At 33.3% G+C, this 17468-nt stretch overlaps 1 protein-coding gene across 1 annotated transcript in view; it reads right to left on the minus strand.

Annotated features, from left to right (window-relative positions):
• Eip78C (Ecdysone-induced protein 78C) overlaps positions 1-17468 on the minus strand; it is a 53217-nt gene that overhangs the window by 26571 nt on the left and 9178 nt on the right. The window contains exons 2-3 of the mRNA XM_081987944.1: positions 13104-13248; positions 10829-11018 (exon numbers count right to left, since the gene is read on the minus strand). Of these exons, the coding sequence (XP_081844070.1) occupies positions 10829-11018; positions 13104-13247 (334 nt within the window). The 5' untranslated portion in view covers position 13248. The remainder of the gene's footprint in view (positions 1-10828; positions 11019-13103; positions 13249-17468) is intronic.

The following is a 17468-nucleotide window of genomic DNA, read 5'->3' on the forward strand; positions in this document are numbered from 1 at the left end:
ATCAATTTTTTATGATTTCAGCTGTCTGGTGGTTTCCAAATCAAATTTTCAATCATCAAATGTTGAAATTTATGTCAAAACACTTGAAAATTGACCTAAAAATAGAAAACTTTCGTGTGTTTGGAGTCAAAATTGGAAAATTGACTTGAAAAAGGAATTTAAACTTTCCAAGTCGTTATTATTTGTTTTAGGGACAATTTTTGGTTTTTAAGTCAATTTTAAACGGTCATCAAATGTTGGAATATAAGTCAAAACACTTGAAAATTGACCTAAAAATAGAAAACTTTAAATTTTCAAGTCAATTTTCGTGCGTTTGGAGTCAAAATTGGAAAATTGACTTGAAAAAGGAATCTAAAGTTTCCAAGTCAGTTTTGTTTGTTCCAGGGACAATTTTTGGTTTTTAAGTCAATTTTAAACGGTCAAATGTTGAAATTTAAGTCAAAACACTGGAAAATTGACCTAAAAATAGAAAACTTCAAATTTTTAAGTCAATTTTCGTGTGTTTGCAGTCAACATTGGAAAATTGACTTGAAAAAGGAATCTAAAGTTTCCAAGTCAGTTTTGTTTGTTTCAGGGACAATTTTTGGTTTTTAAGTCAATTTTAAACGGTCAAATGTTGGAATTGAAGTCAAAACACTTGAAAATTGACCTAAAAATAGAAAACTTTCGTGTGTTTGGAGTCAAAATTGAAAAATTGACTTGAAAAAGGAATCTAAAGTTTCCAAGTCAGTTTTGTTTGTTCCAGGGACAATTTTTGGTTTTTAAGTCAATTTTAAACGGTCAAATGTTGAAATTTAAGTCAAAACACTGGAAAATTGACCTAAAAATAGAAAACTTCAAATTTTTAAGTCAATTTTCGTGTGTTTGCAGTCAACATTGGAAAATTGACTTGAAAAAGGAATCTAAAGTTTCCAAGTCAGTTTTGTTTGTTTCAGGGACAATTTTTGGTTTTTAAGTCAATTTTAAACGGTCAAATGTTGGAATTGAAGTCAAAACACTTGAAAATTTACTTGAAAATAGAAAACTTGAACCCTTCAGGTCAATTTTTGTGTGTTTGGAGTCAAAATTGGAAAATTGACTTGAAAAAGGAATTTAAACTTTCCAAGTCGTTATTATTTGTTTTAGGGACAATTTTTGGTTTTTAAGTCAATTTTAAACGGTCATCAAATGTTGGAATATAAGTCAAAACACTTGAAAATTGACCTAAAAATAGAAAACTTTAAATTTTCAAGTCAATTTTCGTGCGTTTGGAGTCAAAATTGGAAAATTGACTTGAGAAAGGAATCTAAAGTTTCCAAGTCAGTTTTGTTTGTTTCAGGGACAATTTTTGGTTTTTAAGTCAATTTTAAACGGTCAAATGTTGCAATTTAAGTCAAAACACTTGAAAATTGACCAAAAAATAGAAAACTTCAAATTTTCAAGTAAATTTTCGTGCGTTTGGAGTCAAAATTGGATAATTGACCGGAAAAGTGCCAAAATCATTTTTTACAGCATTTTAAGTAAATTTTTAATTCTCAAGTAATTTTAGGTCAAAAATCACGAATATTGACTTGATAAACTGAATATTCAGTCTCCAATTCAAATAACTGGTATTTTGTTTTTTTTTCAAAGTAAATTTTGCTGGTGATGTGTAAGAATTACAAAAAAAACCTCTAAAAGGAACTTGTAGAAAATTTCATTCTCTACAAGATTGATAGAAGGCAGTTTTGCCCTAAATGGTCGTTTAAACGAGATATTTACCAAAAAAGTGTAACTATTACCTTTCTTCTGGTTTTTGGTCAATTCCTTCAAAATCTCTTTAAACTCTCGTAGAAGTACCCAACTCATATTCTTCAAGGAATATTAGATTAATGGAAAAAAGCACTTTCCATTAAACACCACCTTTTTTTAATAGCACGATAAATCGATAAAACAGCCAACCACTGAAAAAGTGCACTTTCTCACAGTCGTTGTTGAATCGACACGGTTGAACTATACTACACGGTACAATATAATGGTTTTGGTTGCAGTTTGCAATATATCTTATGGGCTCTTTCGCTTTTAGATAAGACTTATAAATTGGACTTTCGCTTTTGTGCATTTTAGGTACACCTACTCTTTGATGAGGAAGTTATGTAACGTGTAGAATGGTTTTCTGCGTTTGCAGTTTGAAATTCAGTCGAATTACTGCTGGTTGGCTATAACTCTCTAATAAAGCACTTTAAGGGCTACACATTGGTCAAAATTGCAGTTCTGTAACTGTCAAAATAACCGTTTTACAAGCTGTCAAAGTTGTTTGATGTTTATCGTGCAACAACTCCCTAATTGTTAACTATAGGATAACATTCTAACCGAGAATTTATAAAACACTTTAAGGGCTACACATTGGTCAAAATTGCACCTCGGTAACTGTCAAAATAACCGTTTTACAAGCTGTCAAAGTTGGCACTACTATTTTGTTGTTGGTTTGGTTTTTATCGTGCAACAACACCCTAATTGTTAACTGTAAGATCACAGTCTAATCGGGGATTTATAAAACACTTCAGGAGATACACAGTGGTCAAAATTGGAACTGTGTAACTGTCAAAATAACCGTTTTACAAGCTGTCAAAGTTGGCACTACTAATTTGTTGTCGGCTTGGTGTTTATCGTGCAACAACTCCCTAATTGTTAACTGTAAAGTCACAGTCTAATAGGGGATTTATAAAGCACTTTAATGGCTATACAGTGGTCAAAATTGCAGTTCTGTAACTGTCAAAATAACCGTTTTACAAGCTGTCAAAGTTGGCATTACTAATTTGTCGTCGGCTCGGTGTTTATCGTGCAATATCTCTCTAATTGTTAACTGTAGGATAACAGTATAATCGAGGATTTATAAAGCACTTTAATGGCTATACAGTGGTCAAAATTGCAGTTTTGTAGCTATCAAATTAACCGTTTTATAAGCTGTCAAAGTTGGCTTTACTGATTTGTTATGACTTACTTATGACGTGAGAAGAGTTTCATGTTGACAGTTGTGACGTAACCATAAGATGAATAAAATTGTCTTATTGTCACGTGATACCTGTCACGTACGTCACAACTGTCAAATGTTACCTACGCAGACAGTAGAGCTATAAAGTTGCGCAAGTCTGAGACACTTTAATTGCATTGGCAAATACAAAAAGGACTGGCTTTACGTCGAATGTTTTGACAGTTGTGACGTAAGTGTCAACATTAAAGCATCCTAGTATCACGTGACAGCTGTCATATAAATGTGTCAAAGGTGGAAATAAGAGTTTTCAGGCAAAGAAAAGACATTTTTAAGTGTCAGAAGTCAAAAAACAGGTTTCTTGACTAGAAAATTGCAAATTTTGACTGTCAGACTTAGGAACACCATTTTTGAGTGTCAAAAGTAAAAAAAGTTGAATGGATTTGTCAAATTTCAGTGTCCCAGAGTGTCAAAGATGGAAATAAAAGCTTTCAGGCAAAGGAAAGACATTTTTAAGTGTCAGAAGCAAGAAAACAAACTTTCTGAACAACAAAATTGCAAATTTCAACTATCAGGCTTAGGAACACCATTTTTGCGTGTCAAAAGTAAAAAAAGTTGAATGGATTTGTCAAATTTCAGTGTTCCAGAGTGTCAAAGATGGTAATAAGGGTTTTCAGGCAAAGACATTTTTAAGTGTCAGAAGTCAAAAAACAGACTTTCTTGACTAGAAAATTGCAAATTTTGTTTGTCAGGCTTAGGAACACCAATTTTGAGTGTCAAAAGTAAAATAAGTTGAATGGATTTGTCAAATTTCAGTGTTCCAGAGTGTCAAAGATGGTAATAAGGGTTTTCAGGCAAAGACATTTTTAAGTGTCAGAAGTCAAAAAACAGACTTTCTTGACTAGAAAATTGCAAATTTTGACTGTCAGACTTTGGAACACCATTTTTGAGTGTCAAAAGTAAAAAAAGTTGAATGGATTTTTCAAATTTCAGTGTCCCAGAGTGTTAAAGGTCGAAATACAAGCTTTCAGGCAAAGAAAAACATTTTTAAGTGTCAGAAGTCAAAAAAAAAAACTTTCTGGACCACAAAATTGTTAATTTCAACTGTCAGGCTTAGGAACACCATTTTTGAGTGTCAAAAGTAAAAAAAGTTAAATGGATTTGTCAAATTTCAGTGTTCCAGAGTGTCAAAGATGGTAATAAGGGTTTTCAGGCAAAGGAAAGACATTTTTAAGTGTCAGAAGTCAAAAAACAGACTTTCTTGACTAGAAAATTGCAAATTTTGTTTGTCAGGCTTAGGAACACCAATTTTGAGTGTCAAAAGTAAAATAAGTTGAAAGGATTTGTCAAATTTCAGTATTTCAAAGTGTTAAAGGTGGAAATAAAAGCTTTCAGGCAAAGAAAAACATTTTTAAGTGTCAGAAGTCAAAAAAAAAAACTTTCTGGACCACAAAATTGTTAATTTCAACTGTCAGGCTTAGGAACACCATTTTTGAGTGTCAAAAGTAAAAAAAGTTAAATGGATTTGTCAAATTTCAGTGTTCCAGAGTGTCAAAGATGGTAATAAGGGTTTTCAGGCAAAGGAAAGACATTTTTAAGTGTCAGAAGTCAAAAAACAGACTTTCTTGACTAGAAAATTGCAAATTTTGTTTGTCAGGCTTAGGAACACCAATTTTGAGTGTCAAAAGTAAAATAAGTTGAATGGATTTGTCAAATTTCAGTATTTCAAAGTGTTAAAGGTGGAAATACAAGCTTTCAGGCAAAGAAAAACATTTTTAAGTGTCAGAAGTCAAAAAACAGACTTTCAGGACCGCAAAATTGCAAATTTCAACTGTCAGACTCAGAAACTCCATTTTTAAGTGTCAAAAGTAAAATAAGTTGAATGGATTTGTCAAATTTCAGTATTCCAGAGTGTCAAAGGTGGAAATAAAAGTTTCAGGCAAATGAAAGACATTTTTATGTGTCAGAACTCCAAAAATAGACCTTCTGGACCACAAAATTGCAAGGTTCAACTGTGAGACTTAGGAACGCCATTTTGAAGTGTCAAAAGTAAAAAAAATTGAATGGATTTGTCAAATTTCAGTGTTCCAGAGTGTCAAAGATGGTAATAAGGGTTTTCAGCCAAAGGAAAGACATTTTTAAGTGTCAGAAGCCAGAAAACAGACTTTCTTGACTATAAAATTGCAAATTTTGACTGTCAGACTTAGGAACGCCATTTTTAAGTGTCAAAAGTAAAATAAGTTGAATGGATTTGTCAAATTTCAGTATTCCAGAGTGTCAAAGATGGAAATACGAACTTTCAGACAAAAGAAAGACATTTTTAAGGGTCAGAAGTCAAAAAACAGACTTTCTGGACCACAAAATTGCAAATTTCAACTGTCAGACTCAGAAACTCCATTTTTAAGTGTCAAAAGTAAAATAAGTTGAATGGATTTGTCAAATTTCAGTATTCCAGAGTGTCAAAGGTGGAAATAAAAGTTTCAGGCAAATGAAAGACATTTTTATGTGTTAGAACTCCAAAAATAGACCTTCTGGACCACAAAATTGCAAGGTTCAACTGTGAGACTTAGGAACGCCATTTTGAAGTGTCAAAAGTAAAAAAAATTGAATGGATTTGTCAAATTTCAGTGTTCCAGAGTGTCAAAGATGGTAATAAGGGTTTTCAGCCAAAGGAAAGACATTTTTAAGTGTCAGAAGCCAGAAAACAGACTTTCTTGACTAGAAAATTGCAAATTTTGACTGTCAGACTTAGGAACGCCATTTTTAAGTGTCAAAAGTAAAATAAGTTGAATGGATTTGTCAAATTTCAGTATTCCAGAGTGTTAAAGGTCGAAATACAAGCTTTCAGGCAAAGAAAAACATTTTTAAGTGTCAGAAGTCAAAAAAAAAACTTTCTGGACCACAAAATTGTTAATTTCAACTGTCAGGCTTAGGAACACCATTTTTGAGTGTCAAAAGTAAAAAAAGTTAAATGGATTTGTCAAATTTCAGTGTTCCAGAGTGTCAAAGATGGTAATAAGGGTTTTCAGGCAAAGACATTTTTAAGTGTCAGAAGTCAAAAAACAGACTTTCTTGATTAGAAAATTGCAAATTTTGTTTGTCAGGCTTAGGAACACCAATTTTGAGTGTCAAAAGTAAAATAAGTTGAATGGATTTGTCAAATTTCAGTATTTCAAAGTGTTAAAGGTGGAAATACAAGCTTTCAGGCAAAGAAAAACATTTTTAAGTGTCAGAAGTCAAAAAACAGACTTTCAGGACCGCAAAATTGCAAATTTCAACTGTCAGACTCAGAAACTCTGTTTTTGAGTGTCAAAAGTAGAAAAAGTTCAATGGGTTTGTCAAATTTCAGTATTCCAGAGTGTCAAAGGTAGAAATAAAAGTTTTCAGGAACAGGAAAATCAATTTTAAGTGTCAGATCTCAAAAAACAGACTTTCTGGACCACAAAATTGCAAATTTCAACTGACAGACTTTTGAACACCATTTTTGAGTGTCAAAAGTAGAAAAGTTGAATGGGTTTGTCAAATTTCAGTATTCCAGAGTGTCAAAGATGGAAATAAGAGTTTTCAGGCAAACGAAAGACATTTTTAAGTGTCAGAACTCAAAAAACAGACTTTCTAAACCACAAAATTGCAAATTTCAACTGTCAGACTGTTTTTGAGTGTCAAAAGTAAAAAAAGATCACTGACTGTCAAATTTCAGTATTCCATAGTGTCAAAGATGGAAATACGAGCTTTCAGACAAAAGAAAGACATTTTTAAGTATCAAAATAGTCAAAAATGTGACGCATAACGGCATTTTTTGACTTTTGGCACGTCAAAACTGATAATGCTTGCTACCACTGTCAGAAATGTACGTTTTTCGTTGACAGTTGACAGGTAATATTCTGTCAAATCATCAAAACTGTTTTTAATGTACTTTGGAAGCTTACACTTCCATTCCAATTTTTTAACACACACAATTTCCTACTTTATAAAACTTTGACGGTTGTCAGATAATTTTTTGACTTTTGACACTAGAAAATGACATTTTGGTTGCCAAAATTTTTCATTTTAAACTTGTTATTCTATTTTCTTCAGGTTAACGAATTGAAAGTTGTATTTTTAGCACCACAACCACACTTTCCCAACTTTGACAGTTGCGTGACAAGTTTTTTGACTTTTGACACTAGAAAATGACATCCACTCGTTTTTGACAGTTGTTTTTCTACCACCAAAATCACATTTTTTCCAATTTTAACTTTCTAAAACACGTTTGACAAACTTTTGACAGCTCTTAGAAGAAATTGACAGTTTACACTGTCATACTTCACTCAAAGGGGTTTTGGTTAGGTTATTTGGTCACGTGACTGTAACTGTCAAGAAATATGATGGTCGGTATATACACGGTGGCTCAAAAAATCACAAATTAACAGTAAATCAGTCATCAAATGTTAGTTCCTATCGTAAACCCCCAAACAAACGAAAATCGATTCGGTTTCTTCAATACAAAAACCAGATTCCATTACAAATGTTATTCAGCCTTGCTTCGTACGATGCTCGGTTTTTTTTTGAATATATACAGAGTGAGGTTCATCGACCGTGGCGGAATCGAGAAAAGAAATGATCAAAACCTGTTTCTTTTTTTTTTTTTTTCCGATCGTCCCATAAGATCTTATGTAAGTGGCTTCGGTGCTTTTTTCCTCCTTTAATACATGCACGAATCGATAATTGTAAATCGTTTTATGGGTTTCGTCAACATATTTGATTTTAATCTCGGTTTTTAACGGTTAAATTGCCTACAACTCTCTAGTTTACACGTTCTGCAGTTTTCGGCCTGTAACTCCCTTAAATGGCCCTTTAGGGCAAAAATGCTTTAAATTAACCTTGTAGGGCGTAAAATTCCCTACAACTCTCTAATTAACACTTTTGCTGTAACTCTTCAACTAGCGGAGCTACGCTCTGTTGATCCTAAACTTTGGAGTAACTGAAGCACTTCAGTGCATTGCAAACAGTTTTCGGTCTGTACCTCCCTTAAATGGCCCTTTAGGGCAAAATTCCTCGAAACCAATCTTATAGACCGGGAAATTCCCTACAACTCTCCAATTTACACTTTTGTTGTAGGTCCTCAAATAACGGAGCTACGCTCTGTTGAACAATATAGAAACTGAAAATTCACCATAAATTTAGTTTTTCTAGCTTGCTTGCTCAACAGAGCGTAGTTGTTTGACAGTTGACAGCTTTGAAAGGACAGTTGTACCAACCACTTAAATCACCTGTTAACTGTCAAAATCAGTCAAATGTCAATCAGCATGACGTGGACGGTTGAAAACCCCTTTAGTTTGCTTGAAGACCATAAATGCTGGTTGTGCGTGTAGATCGACAAACATGATTGACAGAATGTCATCTGTCAACTGTCATCTGAAAGAGTGACAGTCACAACAAATTTTTGACGATTTTGGCCTTTTTCAACAAAAATGTAACATTTGACAGTAACCCTGTCAATGTAATACTATTTTTCTGACAATGGTAGCAAACATTGTCACATTTGACTTCCCGAAAGTCAAAAAAGTAGTCATTTATCAGTTTTTTGACTTCAGACACTTGACAAAATGACTTTCTCAGTCTGAAAGCTTGTATTTTTAATTTTTACACTATGGAATACTGAAATTTGACCACTCAATTCTCAGTCTCAATTTGACTTCAACTTTTTTGACTTTTGACACTCAAAACTGGTATTCCTGAGCCTGATAGTTGACATTTGGCAATTTTGTGGTCCAGAAAGTAAAAAACGACAGTTCTGCGCCACTTTTTTGACTTCTGACACTTAAAAATGTCATTCTTAGCCTAAAAGCTTGAATTTTCAACTTTTACACTCTGGAATACTGATATTTGACAAACCCATTCAACTTTTTTGACTTTTGACACTCAATATTGGTATTCCTGAGCCTGATAGTTAACATTTGGCAATTTTGTTGTCCAGAAAGTAAAAAACGACAGTTCTGCGCCACTTTTTTGACTTCTGACACTTAAAAATGTCATTCTTAGCCTGAAAGCTGGAGTTTTCAACTTTTACACTCTGGAATACTGAAATTTGACAAACCCATTAAACTTTTTTTACTTTTGACACTTAAAAATGGTGTTCCTAGGCCTGATAGTTGAATTTTGCATTTTTGCGGTCCAGAAAGTCTGTTTTTTGACTTCTGACACTTAAAAATGTCTTTTCTTTGCCTGAAAACTCTTATTTCCACCTTTGACGCTCTGGAATACTGAAATTTGGCAAATCCATTCAACTTTTTTTACTTTTGACACTCAAAAATGGAGTTCCTAAGTCTGACAGATTAAATTTGCAATTTTCTGGTCCAGAAAGTTTGTTTTTTGACTTCTGACACTTAAAAATGTCTTTCCTTCGCCTAAAAACTCTTATTTCCACCTTTGACACTCTGGAATATTGAAATTTGACAAACTCATTCAGCTTTTTTTACTTTTGACACTCAAAAATGGTGTTCCTAAGTCTAACAATTGAAATTTGCAATATTGCGGTCCAAAAAGTCTGTTTTTTGACTTCTGACACTTAAAAATGTCTTTCCTTCGCCTGAAAACTCTTATTTCCACCTTTGACACTCTGGAATACTGAAATTTGACAAATCCATTTAACTTTTTTTACTTTTGACACTCAAAAATGGAATTTCTTAGTATGACAGTTAAAATTTTCAATTTTTTGGTCCAGAAATTCTGTTTTTTGACTTCTGACACTTAAAAATGTCTTTCCTTCGCCTGAAAACTCTTATTTCTACCTTTGACACTCTGAAATATTGAAATTTGACAAACTCGTTCAGCTTTTTTTACTTTTGACACTCAAAAATGGTGTTCCTAAGTCTAACAATTGAAACTTGCAATTTTGCGGTCCAGAAAATCTGTTTTTTGACTTCTGACACTTAAAAATGTCTTTCCTTTGCCTGAAAACTTTTATTTCCACCTTTGACACTCTGGAATACTGAAATTTGCCAAATCCATTCAACTTTTTTTACTTTTGACACTCAAAAATGGAGTTCCTAAGTCTGACAGTTTAAATTTGCAATTTTCTGGTCCAGAAAGTCTGTTTTTTGACTTCTAACACTTAAAAATGTCTTTCCTTTGCCTGAAAACTCTTATTTCCACCTTTGACACTCTGGAACACGGAAATTTGGCAAATCCATTCAAATTTTTTGACTTTTGACAATCAAAAATTGTATTTTTATTGTATTTAGTTGAAATTTGCAATTCTGCATTCCAGAAAGTCAAAAAACGACAGTTTTTGTTTAGTCTGAGACTTAAAAATGTATTTCTGAGTCTGATAATTGCAATTTGCATTTTTTTCGTCCAGAAAGTCAAAAAACGACAGTTCTGCGCCAGTTTTTTGACATTTGACACCTAAAAGTGCTCATATTAGCTTGAAAGGTTGTATTTTTACTTTGACACTCAATCAATTGGTATTTCTGAGTCTGATAGCTTGCGTTTTTAAATTTGCGGTGCAGAAACTAAAAATGACGGTTGTGCACGTGTTTTTTTTAATTCTGACACTTGTCAAAAATGTCATTACCTATTCTGACAAATGACGTTTTTACTTCACACAGTCAAAAATTAGACAGACTTTTAATGTAAATATCTCAAAAACTGCTTTTGTCAAGAAACTGAAAATAGTGATTGTTGCGCCCGTTTTTTGACTTTTGACACTTGTCATAATTGTCATTACTTAATCTGACAGATGACATTTCCTATTCCCAAGTGTCAAAGTCAAAAATTAGACAGACTTTTAATGTAAATATCTCAAAAACTGTTTTTTCACCACGTTTTCGAAAAAACTGTTATTTGAAAGTGAATCACCCGGTATATACCCCCACCACCACCACCACCGCTCACCTTGCTTTATTGTGCTGGTATTACCGCCTTGGGGTGACAGCAGCAAAGTGCTTACGTCACTCAAACCGCCCTCATTGGTCGGCAAAGAGGGCGTTTGAACCTCGATTGAGGTTAGTTGCAATTGTGGGGGAGGGGGGGAGGAATCGCCGGCCAATGGCGACTCGACGGACCCCGGATCACTAAATCCTCCCTAAAGTCACACAAAAAGTCAATTTCAGTACTGATTATACAGGGTGGCTCAGTTTTTTGGCCACTTTGTCATATAACTTCAAATTGAGACACCCTGTATTATAGACGGTTCCGTACCCAAAAATACTACTTGCTAATTTGTAAGGTCAATATTTTGGACCGTCTAGCCGGTTTGTTATTGTAATTTTCGGTTTCCAGCGCCATATTGTTTTTCTACAGGTTGTAACATATCTAAATCTGTATTGCAGAAGGGTTTATGCAAATATCTGATTACAGGGCCGGTTTAGGACAAAACTACCCTAATGCTTTTTTAAAGAAAATCTAATTTTCTACAAAATTCATTTCAAGCATTTTTTTGATAACTCAGCAACTGACAGAGTTATTAGCAGTTAAAATGTTTTTTGCACCCAAATTAACCATTTGTTAATCCAAATTTGTTTTAAAAGCAAATATCTGTTTACAGGACCGGTTTAGGACAAAGCAACCCTAATGCTTTTTTGCAAAGAATTTAATTTTCTACAAAATTCATTTCAGGCATTTTTTCGATATCTCAGCAACTGACAGAGTTATTAGCAGTTAAAATGTTTTTACACAAGCTGGATCAGAAAAATATTTGACAACAATGTATCAAACCCAAATATCTGATTACAGAGCCGGTTTAGGGTAAAACTTCCTTAACACTTTTTTATAGAGAATTTAATTTTCTACAAAATTCATTTCAAGCATTTTTTTGATATCTCAGCAACTGACAGAGTTATAAGCAGTTAAAATGTGTTTTGCACTCAAATGAACCATTTGTTAATGCAAATTTGTTTTAAAAGCAAATATCTGTTTACAGGGCCGGTTTAGCACAAAGCAACCCTATTGCTTTTTTGTAAAGAATTTAATTTCTTACAAAATTCATTTCAGGCATTTTTTCGATATCTCAGCAACCGACAGAGTTATAAGCAGTTAAAATGTTTTTTGCACTAAATTAACCAATTGTTAATCCAAATTTGTTTTAAAAGCAAATATCTGTTTACAGGACCGGTTTAGCACAAAGCAACCCTATTGCTTTTTTGTAAAGAATTTAATTTCTTACAAAATTCATTTCAGGCATTTTTTCGATATCTCAGCAACCGACAGAGTTATAAGCAGTTAAAATGTTTTTTGCACTAAATTAACCAATTGTTAATCCAAATTTGTTTTAAAAGCAAATATCTGTTTACAGGACCGGTTTAGGACAAAGCTACCCTAATGCTTTTTTGTAGAGAATTAAATTTTCTAAAAAAATTATTTCAGGCATTTTTTCGATATCTCAGCAACTGACAGAGTTATAAGCAGTTAAAATGTTTTTTGCACTCAAATGAACCATTTGTTAATCCAAATTTGTTTTAAAAGCAAATATCTGTTTACAGGGCCGGTTTAGCACAAAGCAACCCTATTGCTTTTTTGTAAAGAATTTAATTTCTTACAAAATTCATTTCAGGCATTTTTTCGATATCTCAGCAACCGACAGAGTTATAAGCAGTTAAAATGTTTTTTGCACTCAAATGAACCATTTGTTAATCCAAATTTGTTTTAAAAGCAAATATCTGTTTACAGGGCCGGTTTAGGAAAAAGCAACCCTAATGCTTTTTTGTAAAGAATTTAATTTCTTACAAAATTCATTTCAGGCATTTTTTTGATAACTCAGCAACTGACAGAGTTATAAGCAGTTAAAATGTTTTTTGCACCCAAATAAACCATTTGTTAATCCAAATTTGTTTTAAAAGCAAATATCTGTTTACAGGACCGGTTTAGGACAAAGCTACCCTAATGCTTTTTTGTAGAGAATTAAATTTTCTAAAAAAATTATTTCAGGCATTTTTTCGATATCTCAGCAACTGACCGAGTAGTTAGCAGTTAAAATGTTTTTTGCACCCAAATTAAAAAAATGTAATCCACATTTGTTTTAAAAGCAAATATCTGTTTACAGGGCCGGTTTAGGGTAAAATCACCCTAATGCTTTTTTGTAGAGAATTAAATTTCCTACCAAATTCACTGTTTTTCAATCCCATAACCTCACATATAATAATTGTACAGTATGTCAAATGCAAAAATTTACCTGAGTATTATCGTCTGGCGATTCGAAAAAACGCAATTTAAAATCCGATCCTGCCTCAAAAATCACTTCCGGGTTTGTTTTATCGGGAGTGGGGGCTCCGCCTAGCGATCCGCTCAGCGATTGGTCAATTTTAAAAATGTCCATGCTAGAAAAATTCGGTGGTGGGGGAAGCACTTTTGACGCACTATATATCACGGCAATTTCACATTGTCCCTGGTCATTTTTCACGTTTACGGGCACTTTTTACGGGTTGAAACACTCTAATTTTGAGGTCAGAAGAACCCAAAATGGTTCCGCTAAACAAAATTGGAAAATTTTTAATTTTTATGGGTACCACAAAAGTGGTAGTAGTTAGAGCAATTTTAACGGCAAAATTAGATTCCTGAGGTCAAAATTAGTCTATAGTGACAGTGGTTCCAATATGGCCAGTACCCAATCGAAAGCCTTAGTAAAGTCTCATTTTTGCGCACTTTAACATTCAATTCTAAATAACACGGTTATTTGAAACATTGGGTATAAAGATATTAAATGATCATAGTTAGTCAGTGAATAGGGCTATCACGTGACCTTGAGCGGGCTACTCTAAGTCTCACCGTTTGACCGCTAGAGGGCGTTAAAGTTTGTGTAGTTTTTTCGCACTTTTGCGTGAATATCTCAGGAACTATTCAACTTAGAGGTCTGAAATTTTTACCATACATTTATCTCGACAAGTGCAACTTTTACTATAAAAAACAATTTTCATGTACAACTCATCGTTTGGCTGTAAAAAATTAAAAACTAAACTTGTGAACGTTTTTAATGGAACCCTCTTTGGTTTTTCGGGAAAAATTTTCAATTTTTAAAATCGCCTTTAACCGGGCAAATACCTTTGTTACAATGTAAGTAAATCCCCGAAGGGTGTCAAAAAGCAATAACGGCTCTTACAAGGGAGCCACGCCCTGAAAAGTACCAAAACAGTGCAAAAATACCATAATTTCAAGGTTACAGAAAAATGGTACCACCTACACCAAATTTGGCACCGGATTCGAGTTTCTGAGGTCAAAATTAGTCTATAGAGACAATTTAATTTAAAATAGTACCAGTTGGCGGCAGTTCAGGTGGTACCCAATCAAAAGCCTTGTAGAAATCTCATTTTCGTGCATTTTCCCAGTCAATCGCAAATAACTCGGTTATTTAAAACCTTCTGTAAAAACACACCCTATGATCAAAAATAGCCAATGAATGAGGCTGTCACGTGACGTTGGACGGGCCACTCTAAGTACCACCGTTTGGCCGCTAGAGGATCTCAAAGTTACTGCTTATTATACAATAAGTTACAAATGAATAACCGGCTAGGATACACTGACTCCGTATAAAATTTTGACATTTTAATTTTTTCCCACCCTGTATGTGTGGGAAAAAAGTCAAAGTTTTGCACATCAGCAATAAATCAACTTGACCAAGAAAATCTCTTATCGTGGACACACTGTATATGATGTAACAACAATGTGTGTGACGTATTTGTGTTTTACTTTGATTTTTACTGTACTGTAACATACAGGGTGGATCAAATCACAAACTTTTTAGGACAGTTATTTAGTCACGTGACAGTTCTGTCAAATTTCACTCACCATAAATCTTTCAAATACTAAGAAACCAAAATAGTGAATCCATTAGGTGAATCACAGTGCAAAGTTGTATTTACAGCTCCACGGAGGCAAGTTTGACAGACGTGACATTTTATGACAGTACAGGACGTTGGTTATGTCACATGACAGCTGTCAAAACTGTCAAAATTGTCTCAGAAGGGCCACGAAGAGGATTTTGATGAGTTAAGTTTGACTGGTTTGACACCTCCATGGATCAGAAGTTTGACAGATGCAACGTTGGGTGACAGTTTACGATATTGTTTTTTAGTCAAGTGACAGCTGTCACAACTGTTAAAATTGACTTGGAACTACTATAAAAAACTATAAAATGTCATAAATGTGTGTCATTTCGATGAAAACAGTTTGAGTGATATTTACAGCTCTATGGATCAGAAGTTTGACAGATGCAACGTTGGGTGACAGTTTATCATATTGTCTTCAGTCACGTGACAGCTGTTTCAGCTGTCAAAATTGACTTTGCATTGCCATAAAACTATAAAATACCAAAATATTGAACTCTTTTGGAAAACGAGAGTTTAAGTTGTATTTACAGCTCCATAGTGTCAAAATTGACAGATGTGGCATATGATGACAGTTTAGGACGTTGTTATCAGTCGATGTCAATAAAGATATGTCAATAAAGTCGATTTTAGCTTGAAATACACTGATAACTCAACCGGATTTCCCGATCTAAGTGCAATTGGTGATAAATAAAAATAACCCTTATTGTTACAACACACTAGTTATTAGGTGCTGAAACAGCCAGTATATGTCAAAAACAAATGCAAACATTTGTCAGTTTGGCAGTAGTTCGTTTGTACGAAAACAGACGATTTGGCAACAATGCAAATATTTGTCGGTTTGATGACAACACTGTAAAATGTAAATATGGTTCGTTTCTAAACTTTTCGACAACGTTGCAGTTGAAATGCAAATATTTTTTGCATTTACAAAAATGAACGATGTGGCAACATTTGAAGCATACCTCTGATTGGCAACACTGTAAAAATGTAATTATTACTGTTCGTTTTAACGAAAGTGATCGTTTTGGCAACATTTGAAACATTTACCTCTTTTGCAACACAAACGCATGTCAAAAGTGATTGACATGCGTCAATTTTGACATGATTGCACGGAAATTAACTTGACAGTCAAATTTATAGACTTTAAAGTTGGTTTTCAAGGTTTACAAGTCAATTTTTAGTGTTTTAGGATTTGGAAACGTGTAGACTGTATTGAAATTGACTTAGTAGGCAAATGTGTGTACTTTCAAGACAATTTTCAAGGTTTACAAGTCAATTTTAGTCTTTCAGAGTTTGGAAACGTGTAGATTGCATTGAAATTGACTTTATAGTCAAATGTATGTATTTTCAAGACAGTTTTCAAGGTTTACAAGTAAATTAGTTAGTTTACAAGTCAATTTTAGTCTTTTAGAATTTGGAAACGTGTAGATTGCATTGAAATTGACTTTATAGTCAAATGTATGTACATTCAAGACAGTTTTCAAGGTTTACAAGTAAATTTTTAGTGTTTTAGGGTTTGGAAACGTGTAGATTGCATTGAAATTGGCTTAGCAGTCAAATGTATGTACTTTTAAGACAGTTTTCAAGGTTTACGAGTCAATTTTTGGTATTTTAGAGTGTGTAAACGTGTAGATTACATTGAAATTGACTTTATAGTCAAATGTATGTACTTTCAAGACAGTTTACAAGTCAATTTTAGTCTTTTAGAGTTTGGAAACGTGTAGATTGCATTGAAATTGGCTTAGCAGTCAAATGTATGTACTTTCAAGACAGTTTTCAAGGTTTACAAGTTAGTTAGTTTACAAGTAAATATTTAGTGTTTTAGGGTTTGGAAACGTGTAGATTGCATTGAAATTGGCTTACCAGTCAAATTTATGTACTTTTAAGACAATTTTCAAGGTTTACAAGTCAATTTTTGGTATTTTAGAATTTGGAAACGTGTAGATTGCATTGAAATTGACTTTATAGTCAAATGTATGTACTTTCAAGACAGTTTTCAATGTTTACAAGTCAATTTTAGTCTTTTAGAGTTTGGAAACGTGTAGATTGCATTGAAATTGGCTTAGCAGTCAAATGTATGTACTTTTAAGACAATTTTCAAGGTTTACAAGTCAATTTTTGGTATTTTAGAGTTTGGAAACGTGTAGATTGCATTGAAATTGACTTTATAGTCAAATGTATGTACTTTCAAGACAGTTTTCAATGTTTACAAGTCAATTTTAGTCTTTTAGAGTTTGGAAACGTGTAGATTGCATTGAAATTGGCTTATCAGTCAAATGTATGTACTTTTAAGACAATTTTCAAGGTTTACAAGTCAATTTTTGGTATTTTAGAGTTTGGAAACGTGTAGATTGCATTGAAATTGACTTTATAGTCAAATGTATGTACTTTCAAGACAGTTTTCAATGTTTACAAGTCAATTTTAGTCTTTTAGAGTTTGGAAACGTGTAGATTGCATTGAAATTGGCTTACCAGTCAAATTTATGTACTTTTAAGACAATTTTCAAGGTTTACAAGTCAATTTTTGGTATTTTAGAATTTGGAAACGTGTAGATTGCATTGAAATTGACTTTATAGTCAAATGTATGTACTTTCAAGACAGTTTTCAATGTTTACAAGTCAATTTTAGTCTTTTAGAGTTTGGAAACGTGTAGATTGCATTGAAATTGGCTTAGCAGTCAAATGTATGTACTTTTAAGACAATTTTCAAGGTT

Source organism: Ips typographus, linkage group LG10, assembly GCF_016097725.1.
Source record: "Ips typographus isolate SLU linkage group LG10, UJ_Ityp_2.0, whole genome shotgun sequence".
Lineage (NCBI taxonomy): Eukaryota > Metazoa > Arthropoda > Insecta > Coleoptera > Curculionidae > Ips > Ips typographus.